Below are 11,499 nucleotides of genomic sequence, written 5' to 3'. Positions count from 1 at the left end.
CAAATTCACTATTTTTTTAGTTTTGAACTTAAAATGGTGCAACAGTGAAGGCAAGCAGTATGCCAATCAATCATTTTAGCAACCAAAAATGGCATCATTCTACAAGTTTTTGTACAGTTGACTTTGACATAAATTGTCAACTGATACAGGTGTATTTTATATACTCAAATACATCCATATGGGTCAATCAATAATTTACAACAGGTTTAATTAACTATACTTACAATCATAAGGTTCTACATTCAATAATCTGGTTCCTGCTTCAAATGCATTCTACTTGATGAGCCGAATGTCATGTTCTGTCATCGGCAAGAAGCAACAAACATTCAATCATCAGAATAACCAAAAGATAGTTGAAAAACCAAAGTCAACTGTCAGACAGTTGACTTCTAGTAGTGAAGCTTGTTACTTTTATTTAGAAATTAAATTAAAATAGATCGGAAAAATCTAAATGTGTACTTGACTCAAACCGAAGCTTGTTACTGATGCAACAAACATTCACTCATCAGAATAACCAAATGACAAATAAAAAACAAAAGTCAACTGTGGCAGACAGTTGACTTCCAGTATTGAAGCTTGTTGTACTTTTTTTTGGCAAACAACAGAAACTATTTAAAAATAGATCGAAAAGATCTAAATGTGATACAATATTGACTAAGACTGAAGCTTGGTACTGATGCAACATACATTCACTCATCAGAGTAACCAAAAGACAACTGAAAAACAAGAGTCAACTGTCAGGCAGTTGACTTTTGGTAGTAAAGCTTGTTACCTGACTTGTAGCTGGGAAAATGGTATTCGCAAGACTTTCGTTAAGTGATACAGGCAGTGGCGGTCCTGGCATGTATCTCATACTGCGAAAATTTTAAAAAACTTCAAGCAGAATAACAGATGAAATGTTCAGGAACTAACATAGTCCATGTTTTACTTTTGAACTTGTGTTTGACTTATTATCATTGCATAGAAATTCTTATCAGAACATTTTGAGTATATAAATTTAATGGATTTTTCTAACGAACATATATGCACCTTAACGACAACCCTTAAAGTTGTCGTTAATGTGTTTTGCTAACAACTGTCTTAAGGGATGTCGTTATGGTGCATAATATGTTGGTACAAAAGAATAATATAATCATCAAACAAAAGTCAATAATAACCGCCATGTACTACCCATTTATACACGTTAACGACAACCCTTAAAGATGTCGTTAGTAAAATCCTAAATTTGAATACTATAATGGAAACTTTTGGTGATCGAGAAACTAAAACGAGAGTGTAATTTTCAAGTTTGATAAGCCAAAAATGGGCCTTTTATTTGGATGGATAAAGTATTCTATTTATAAATTTCTTACGTACTCATTTAAGATGGAAGTTATATTGTTCCTGGCGTGGTTAAAAAGGTCAACGTTGTCCTGTAGCTGTCATGAGAAGTTTACAAAGCAAAATGTTAGCTTAAGAACAGTTTATGTAAACATAGTGACTTCAAACACTTACTTTGAGTGCAGAAATATTAGCCGATATCTGACCGAAAACTCGGTTGTTTTGTTCTAAAAGACGCCTTGTGGAGACGCTTAACGCATCAAAAGGACTAACACCACTATGAATCCGATTATTGTTCATAGTTACTGAAAACGGAGCTACGTTCGAAGTTGAAATTGATGATAAACTTGGCTTTGACAACGTTTCCAACAGTTTATCCTGTTGAAACATGACAATTAGAATGCTGATTTATACAGACTTCAAAATGAATTTGAGCTAAGTGTATTTACATATAATATGTAATCAGCTTTATAACATTTACAGCAGCTAAGAATCATTTCACACTATGCGCATTCAAGTAATCAACCAAGTGACCAAACATACAAAAAATTGTTATAAAGGATAATGTCAAGCATACAAATAGAATAAACAATAGTGCAACTGCAACATCATTTTATAATCTGGTTTAATAAGAAAAATGTGTAAAGTTTACAACTTAACAGAAACTGGTTATACAAACTTCTATTTATATGCTTTTCAAACATACAAATAGAATAAACAATAGTGCGTTGAAACTGCCTGGTTTAAAAAGCAAAATGCATAAAGTTTACAACTTTATATAAACTGGCTTATGCAAACTTCTGTAATAGCCATGAGGTTACAAAATACCTTGTTATCTCTTAACTTCCTCCCTAATTTCAGCTCATCCAATTTCCTTCGTTTACTCTGTAAAATATTTAATTTTGTAAGCATCTAAAGAACGAACCGCAATGATTGCCTATTGCTCCTTTCCATTTTTCAAATTACCCAAATTTCCACCCATTTTGGAGAAAAATATCTATCTATATCGTCATTGTACCTCACGTAAAAAAAAAAAAAAAAAAAAAAAAAAAAAAAAAAAAAAAAAAAGGGTGTAAGTGGTATTTTCCCAGAAAAAAAAAAGTAGAAACAATTCTGTTGAAAATATATTATGATTTCAACATCTATGTTTGCCACAACCATAAAAGTAAGAGGTGACCAAATGCACAGAGCAACAGATAGATTTGACCAGGACGACCAGATATTGGGGAGTGCAAGATGTGCATTTATAAAGGGCCCAATATCCAAAAGGGCCCAAAAAACTATAGCCCAACAATATATGTCTGGACTATTTATCAAAAAGAAAAAGAATAGACGCACTCATAAGTTGCAACTTTTGTTTTTTATATGGAAAACTTTTGTATACAAAAGGCCTAAATTACTTATTAAACACGGCCATAAAATCAATAGGACGACCCTAACTTTGACTAAACCATAAGTTAGTTAACCTGTTAAGACTAAGAGAATATAAGCTATATATTAAATGTACCCTTTTTTAATTTTGAGAAAGGTGATGCTAAATACTGCATGAATATTTTGTGATGATTACTAATGTGCCAAGGAAGTAGATCTCTGAACTTCATTATAAACTAGAAAGGTAAATACAGCATCGGAACAACACATAATTGAATTTGCTGCACTTATGTTGAGATTGAATATATAAAGTGTGTGTATATATATATATATATATATATATATATATATATATATATATATATATATATATATATATATATATATATATTATATTTATAGCAAAATAAAGTAAAAAGATGTTTCTCATTCTAGTTAATTTGCACACCACCTTATTAACTTAACAAAAAAAGGGCCCCAAGATTTTTAAAAATAAAAAATGGGTAGCAGCAAACTCACCGTCATCCACCTACATCTCAGAGCAACATCGCGTACAGTTTTATCACGCAATGTAGAAGCAATCTTGATATACCTCATGATGCTGGGTTGATCAGCATATCTATATATGAACACAAGGCAATAAATCAAGAAAATTTGGTATGCTATTATTCATTTGGGTCAAAATTTGAAGCAACCATTAAAAAAAGTGTGCTACACCAAGAGTCAACCAATTGTCTCATATTACACTTTAAAGGGTGTTTGTATGTGTTTGAAAAAAGTGACTGTGTGATATAGGGTGTGTTTGGTTTGTTTGAGGTAATCACTGTGGGTATGAGATTGATAGTAGGGTGGAATCGAAAATGAGTATCATGATTAAATCCATCTAGTTATTTGGGTTAAAAAAACCCAAATATAAGGGTTTCATTGTCCAATTCAAAACCCAAATTCTTTAAACAAACCCCTTATATCATTCCTTTCATTCCCATACCTATTATCATGTATCAACACCCTCAATCCAAACACACCTTTTTAGTTATTAGGTTCAGACTATTAGTTGTAATGTGTTTTCCTGCTTGATGATGTAGTAATAATCAAATTATAAGATGCAGAGTTGTTTTAGTAATAAGCAAAAGGCTAATGTTGTTTAACTTTGGATAAACTTATAATCCAAAGCTAACAATTTAAAACTAAATAACCATGTAAGTGTACATAATATGCAGAAGCAGTTTATAGAGACACTAAAAGCTCATTACTGTGATTTCAAGTTACACTAATCACATAACAACTTTCAGTTATTGTTATTATATGTATCATGTAATGTAATAACAACTTGTATCGATGCCTAAACATGCCTAATCCATACATCATTCGACACGCGTCTTACACTCTTTCTCCATCTTTATCCACACAACTTTTAATTTTTGACATGTGTCCCTATCGTATAGTCAGGGGCATGTGTTTTAGGCAAGAGACCTTCAAATAATAAGAACTAATGCCGAAAAATTTAAGTAAATAAGTACACTAGCCAAACATAATTTATAAACTTGTAATAAGATACCTACATTGAAAGTCCTTCTTCCAGCTTATACTGCTCTTCAGAAGACCATTCGACCGCCAAGCCTGCATCGTGCTTCAACCGCGGACCCGCATCCGAAAGTACGGAAGCACATGAGTTCCCAAATTGTGCATATCCTGAACTACTGTTTCCCATACCAGAAAACATCATCCATGATGTATTATTGTTATTATTATTATTAATGCTATAATAATCCCCCATCATGATCATCTCACTTGTGCTATCTGTAGCACTCGATTGAAACGATATAGCATGTCGATTTGGACCATAACTCAAAGTTTGATCATGGTGAAAACCAGAATCCATAATTGTACACCAGTAACCAATTATTTAAGCCTTTATACTATTCTTGAGTCTGTAAGTGCAGATACAAAGCATATATAGATGAATCCAATGATAAAAAGCATCAATTCCAAATTTGAAAAAGAGTTGCAATTAAGTAGCGTTGGTCATCCAAATTAAAAGAATCTTGAAACTTTTACTACCCAGAAAAGTTAAAACCCAAGATTCTTCACACACAAGATAAAAATCAAAACTTTATGCAAAATCACAACCACCCATCTTCAATATATCCAAAAATGATCAAATATCAAATATGAATACTAATAATACCTTTTTTCATATCCATCTGCGAGTAACCTTCGTAGCCCAAATCTTGAAATCACATCAATGATTCATCATCACCATCAAAATCCCATAATTTACACAAAAGATTGATAAAAATGTATGCTTTTCGAGAGATGGATATAAGGGGTTGTTAAAGGTTTCAACTTTTCAAGATTGGGGGTTTTAATTGGTTATTTATGTTACTTTTGTTAATCTTTCAGTCATGGTTCTATCACCAAGTATACTGATGTACATTTCATGTGCTTTTGGGGTGATATAGGAATAGCATGTAATTGCGTGTTATCTGTTAAGTGGTGGAGGGTGTAATAAAATAGTACTACTGGGGTTTGGCCAATGAAAAAACAGAGGACTAAAGTAAGAGGTTATGAAGCTTTTAAAGATTTTTTGGTCGCACAGATGTTGGAATTGAGTGATAGCAAAAGTGTGAATCCCAATAAGCATTTGATGCCACACTTGTCACAATTCCACCCATGGGCCAAAAGCCTAAAATGATGTACTCTCGTTTGCTATGGATGTCAATGAGTGAATCAATTGTTTCTATCAAACTTAATTTGTTGTCAACGAAATTTTTTCATAGTTTGGGAGAGATATAGAATCTTTTATTTTTATGAATTACAAAAACAACAACAAATATACACGTGTTAGTTTTAGAGAAGATCAAACGTAGATAGACTTAGAAGACTACCTGCTTCGCGTCGGGCTCCGTTTCAAATGTAACTTATTGCATTTAGTTTATAAAATTATTTTGTGTTTAACGATTATGTCGGTTAAACATAGCTCGAGTCCAACAAAGAGATAAAGTCCGTCAAAAATCTAGGTGGGTTTAATGGGGTTTTATGAAAATTAGAGAAGTTACCGTTTGACCCCTAAAGTTTACCTTTGCACTCTTATGAAGTTTCAATTTTCCCCCAAAGTAATTTACGTTTCACCTCCTGAATTTTTCAATGGTTATAATTTTTTAGTGTGGAGTCCTTGTGTATATTACAATTGATGTTTCATGTACGAACGTCTTAAACACGAAGTGGGTACTATTCATATCTCGTTGTCTTTTAAATAAAGGGTTAATATGAAATATGATTTCTCATTTATGAAGTATAGCAACGAAGTGTGTTTGATAAAATTACTTTGTAACTTGTACAACAACAACAAAACATAATTCTATATAAGTGGAGTATGAGGGAGGTAATATGTAGATAATCATTCCATTATCTTAACTTAGAATAAAGAAAAGTCATTTCTCAACTCAAAATGAAACACTCCGAGAGTAGAGAAAGTCTTCTCTTTCAATGTTCTATGGGTAGAGAGATTGTTTTCGAATGGACATTCGACCAAAGTAGGTTTAAAAAGAAAAAAAAAGTGTTATACCCCATGAAAATGGTATAATCAAATTTCCATGGGTTTTGAATCTGTCTGAAGTTCAATTTAGGCTCTAAGCGACAGTCAAGTCGTCAATGAATCGACGTTTGTTGTTAGCTCTAAACTACAAGTTACTCTGTAGCTTGTAGCTGGAGCTAAATTGAAATGCCCCGTTCATATTAATTATAAACGTTTCATATTAATTGGTTTCTTTGCGAGGTTTTGACCTCTATATGAGACGTTTTTCAAATCTTGCATTCGTTTTTAAAAACAACCATAACCTTTATTATTGAATAAAGGTCTTAATGACATAATTTAGATTGTCTATCAAAGACAATCTCCTCAAATAAATAAGTTTTTACACAACTCATTACAATATGATCAAATATATTACAACAAATACTCCGAATGCAAGTTTAAACAATATAAACAATTATGCCGACTCCAAATCTTGACCTTGGGTTGACATACGACAGCGGAAGCGTTTTTAATATTCACCTGAGAATAAACATGCTTAAAACGTCAACAAAAATGTTGGTGAGTCATAGGTTTAATTTCTATATAATAATCATAATCATAATATTTAATAAGCCACAAGATTTCATTTAATTAAATGTGCAGGATCATTACAACTGCAAAAATCATTCATACGATGAGTCACCTGGTAACCGACCTTAACATAGAGCGCTTAAGATATCTGGCATCATACATTCCACTATTCAAATGTATGACAAGAACCCTTCGAAGTACTAAAGCATTTCCACTATTCGAAAATGGGGGTGGTTGGTGCCCGTAGATCTACCTTTAGGATTCGCGTCAATTAGTGTTTTTCACTAATTCTTAGGTTACCAAGCATAATAATAATAAGTACAGATATCCGGTATAACAAAACAATCGTAGAATGTAGTTCCATGAACTTGTGCTTATTTTGTAAAACATTTATAAATTTTGCATGTATTCTCATCCCAAAATAATTTAGATAGTAAAAATGGGACTATAACTCACTTGTGATGATTTCCGAATAGATGGTGATAAGACTTGGCCTTTTGACAAATTCACGAACCTAATAATAATATTCTTGTGTCAAGATATATATATATATATATATATATATATATATATATATATATATATATATATATATATATATATATATATATATATATATATAATTAATATTCCATACTTATGATACTTGTGATAATTTTAATTGTCCATTGTTAGTAGTCCAACGTTCGTAGTCCAATAGTCCAACAGTATAAATATATATATATATAAATATAAATGCGTATATTGTGTTAGAATTCACTAACACTATAATATATTGTCTTAATATAATAAGACACATAATATGTATATTGTCTGAAGCAATCTGCGACCCATTGTATACATGTCTCAGGCTCGATCACAACTCAATGTATATAATATTTTGGAATCCACTTCGACCCACAGCTAACTCGAGATTACTGCCAATGGTGTCTAATAGTTCGTTCCAATAATATATATAGAAGAAGTCATAATGATATGTCAAAACTTTGTATACGAATCCACGGTGATCAAGTCATATATATATATATATATATATATATATATATATATATATATATATATATATATATATATATGATGCCTTACGATCTTTATTAAGACTATAATATATTGTCGTAGAACTTAATCACGACTATTATAAATTGTATTTCCATAAGTTCGGGAACAAGACATGTATAAATACATGTAGGATACAAGGTAAGTTAGCTAGGATAAGGTTAGCATCCATTTTTATAAATCATGTCCGTAGCTAAAAATTAAGAAAAATATCCAATTTTGTTTTACCCATAATTTCTTCGTTACAAATCCATTTTGAATGATTCGAGTTGCCATGGTTTCGTATCAAACTCAACATTATTAATATTAACAGAAAAAGTATAGGTTTATAGTCGAAAATACAGCTTAGGTGTCAAATAAGAGAAGATAGTCATATCCGTCGTAAGAACGACATCTTGATGACCCTTTTGAAAAACATACTTCCACTTAGAGTTTAACCATGGATTTTGGATATATTTCATATCCATATAAAATAAGATTTTTCACCAAAGGAAATCTTTTAATTCAAAGTTTAAGATAGGTTTTTAAAATTAAACACAAAACATACCCCGTTCGACTAAGACGTCGCATATTCGATTTTAAGGTGTTCTTCGTGTTTACAAGTTTTATATCCTTATGTTATCTTGACATACTGTCATAATACATGTGTTGAAGTATTTTAAAAGTCAAGTTAGAAGTATTAAGTTTGTTTGCGAATAAGTCTAGAATTAACAAAACTATGTTCTAGTTGTTGTAAGTTATAACCTCATAATAAGATAGCTATATAGATATCATTCGAACGAGATTATTGTAGTGACCCGAACTTTTCCGAACCTTTCTATGATTATATGTTTAATGAAAACTATATTTACATGATTAAATGTTTCCAACATGTTAAGCAATCAAACTTGTTAAGACTTGGTTAATTGAAACGGAAATTTTGTAAACGTCTGATTACCCAGTTTGACCAATGATTCACGAACACTATAAGTTGTATATGACATGATGATACATAAATGAATAAATATATATGTTTAACATGATATAATGATCATCAAGTATCTCATTAAAAATAGTAACAATAAGTTATATACTTAAAAAGGAGACTATTGACGTATGAAACTCGAAACGATACATATAACGATTATCGTTATAACCACGTCTTACTAAATATATATGAAGCATATTAATACATTGTTATATTATATATAACATGATAATATAATAATTAAATATATCATTAAGTGTATTAACAATGAACTACATAAGTAAAAACAAGACTACTAACTTAAGGATTTCGAAACGAGACATATATGTAACGATTATCGTTGTAACGACATTTAAATGTATATATCATATTAAGATATATTAATATATCATAATATCATGATAATATAATAATTTAAAATCTCATTTGATATTATAAACTTTGGGTTAACAACATTTAACAAGATCGTTAACCTAAAGGTTTCAAAACAACACTTACATGTAACGACTAACGATGACTTAACGACTCAGTTAAAATGTATATACATGTAGTGTTTTAATATGTATTCATACACTTTTGAAAGACTTCAAGACACTTATCAAAATACTTCTACTTAACAAAAATGCTTACAATTACATCCTCATTCAGTTTCATCAACAATTCTACTCGTATGCACCTGTATTCGTACTCGTACAATACACAGCTTTTAGATGTATGTACTATTGGTATATACACTCCAATGATCAGCTCTTAGCAGCCTATGTGAGTCACCTAACACATGTGGGAACCATCATTTGGCAACTAGCATGAAATATCTCATAAAATTACAAAAATATGAGTAATCATTCATGACTTATTTACATGAAAACAAAATTACATATCCTTTATATCTAATCCATACACCAACGACCAAAAACACCTACAAACACTTTCATTCTTCAATTTTCTTCATCTAATTGATCTCTCTCAAGTTCTATCTTCAAGTTCTAAGTGTTCTTCATAAATTCTACAAGTTCTAGTTACATAAAATCAAGAATACTTTCAAGTTTGCTAGCTCACTTCCAATCTTGTAAGGTGATCATCCAACCTCAAGAAATCTTTGTTTCTTACAGTAGGTTATCATTCTAATACAAGGTAATAATCATATTCAAACTTTGGTTCAATTTCTATAACTATAACAATCTTATTTCAAGTGATGATTTTACTTGAACTTGTTTTCGTGTCATGATTCTGCTTCAAGAACTTTGATCCATCCAAGGATCCGTTGAAGCTAGATCCATTTTTCTCTTTTACAGTAGGTTTATCCAAGGAACTTAAGGTAGTAATGATGTTCATAACATCATTCGATTCATACATAAAAAGCTATCATATTCGAAGTGGTAAACTAGTAATCACTAGAACATAGTTTAGTTAATTCTAAACTTGTTCGCAAATAAAATTAATCCTTCTAACTACACTTTTAAAATCAACTATACACATGATCTATATCTATATGATATGCTAACTTAATGATTTAAAACCCGGAAACACGATAAACACCATAAAACCGGATTTACGCCGTCGTAGTTACAACCGGGGGCTGTTTTGGTTTGGATAATTAAAAACTATGAAAAACTTTGATTTAAAAGCTATACTTCTGGGAAAATGATTTTTATTATGAACATGAAACCATATCCAAAAATCATGGTTAAACTCAAAGTGAAAGTATGTTTTTCAAAACAGTTATCAAAATGTCGTTCTTTCGACGGAAATGACTATCTCTTTCAAAAATGACTTGTAACTTATTTTTCTGACTATAAACCTATATTTTTTCTGTTTAGATTCATAAAATAGAGTTCAATATGAAACCATAGCAATTTGATTCACTCAAAACGGATTTAAAATGAAGAAGTTATGGGTAAAACAAGATTGGATAATTTTTCTCATTTTAGCTACGTGAAAATTGGTAACAAATCTATTCCAACCATAACTTAATCAACTTGTATTGTATATTATGTAATCTTGAGATACCATAGACACGTATACAATGTTTTGACCTATCATGTCGACACATCTATATATATTTCGGAACAACTATAGACACTCTATATGTGAATGTTGGAGTTAGCTATACAGGGTTGAGGTTGATTCCAAAATATATATAGTTTGAGTTGTGATCAATACTGAGATACGTATACACTGGGTCGTGGATTGATTCAAGATAATATTTATCGATTTATTTCTGTACATCTAACTGTGGACAACTAGTTGTAGGTTACTAACGAGGACAGCTGACTTAATAAACTTAAAACATCAAAATGTATTAAAAATATTGTAAATATATTTTGAACATACTTTGATATATATGTATATATTGTTATAGGTTCGTGAATCAACCAGTGGCCAAGTCTTACTTCTCGACGAAGTAAAAATCTGTGAAAGTGAGTTATAGTCCCACTTTTAAAATCTAATATTTTTGGGATGAGAATACATGCAGGTTTTATAAATGATTTACAAAATAGACACAAGTACGTGAAACTACATTCTATGGTTGAATTATCGAAATCGAATATGCCCCTTTTTATTAAGTCTGGTAATCTAAGAATTAGGGAACAGACACCCTAATTGACGCGAATCCTAAAGATAGATCTATTGGGCCTAACAAACCCCATCCAGAGTACCGGATGCTTTAGTACTT

The 11,499-nt window shown here is 30.9% G+C and overlaps 1 protein-coding gene across 3 annotated transcripts; it reads right to left on the bottom strand.

The window, feature by feature from the left end:
- Nucleotides 1-41: 41 nt before the first annotated feature.
- Nucleotides 42-4,854, bottom strand: LOC139847726 (uncharacterized). Of its 3 annotated transcripts, none has more exons than XM_071837450.1 (7): nt 4,254-4,854; nt 3,211-3,310; nt 2,149-2,205; nt 1,495-1,698; nt 1,353-1,418; nt 773-854; nt 42-299 (listed from the first exon to the last, which is right to left on the bottom strand). In XM_071837450.1, the coding sequence occupies exons 1-6, from the start codon at nt 4,571-4,573 to the stop codon at nt 813-815; spliced, it is 789 nt and encodes a 262-aa protein (XP_071693551.1). In that variant the 5' UTR covers nt 4,574-4,854; the 3' UTR covers nt 42-299; nt 773-812. The 3 variants fall into 3 exon arrangements, with proteins under 3 accessions (XP_071693551.1, XP_071693549.1, XP_071693550.1); XM_071837448.1 differs by having other exon boundaries at nt 1,357-1,418; XM_071837449.1 differs by lacking the exon at nt 2,149-2,205 and having other exon boundaries at nt 1,357-1,418.
- Nucleotides 4,855-11,499: the final 6,645 nt, after the last annotated feature.

Source organism: Rutidosis leptorrhynchoides, chromosome 5, assembly GCF_046630445.1.
Source record: "Rutidosis leptorrhynchoides isolate AG116_Rl617_1_P2 chromosome 5, CSIRO_AGI_Rlap_v1, whole genome shotgun sequence".
NCBI lineage: Eukaryota > Viridiplantae > Streptophyta > Magnoliopsida > Asterales > Asteraceae > Rutidosis > Rutidosis leptorrhynchoides.
Note: the sequence above shows the minus strand (reverse complement) of the source record. Positions and strands in the feature narration are given on the sequence as shown.

Coding starts and splice junctions, on each gene's coding strand:
- LOC139847726 (XM_071837448.1), bottom strand. CDS start 4,573: ATGGATTCTGGTTTTCACCATGATCAAACTTTGAGTTATGGTCCAAAT. Junction 3,311..4,253: donor CTGGAAGAAGGACTTTCAAT/GTAGGTATCTTA, acceptor GTTCATATATAG/ATATGCTGATCAACCCAGCA. Junction 1,699..2,148: donor GGAAGTTAAGAGATAACAAG/GTATTTTGTAAC, acceptor ATGTTTCAACAG/GATAAACTGTTGGAAACGTT.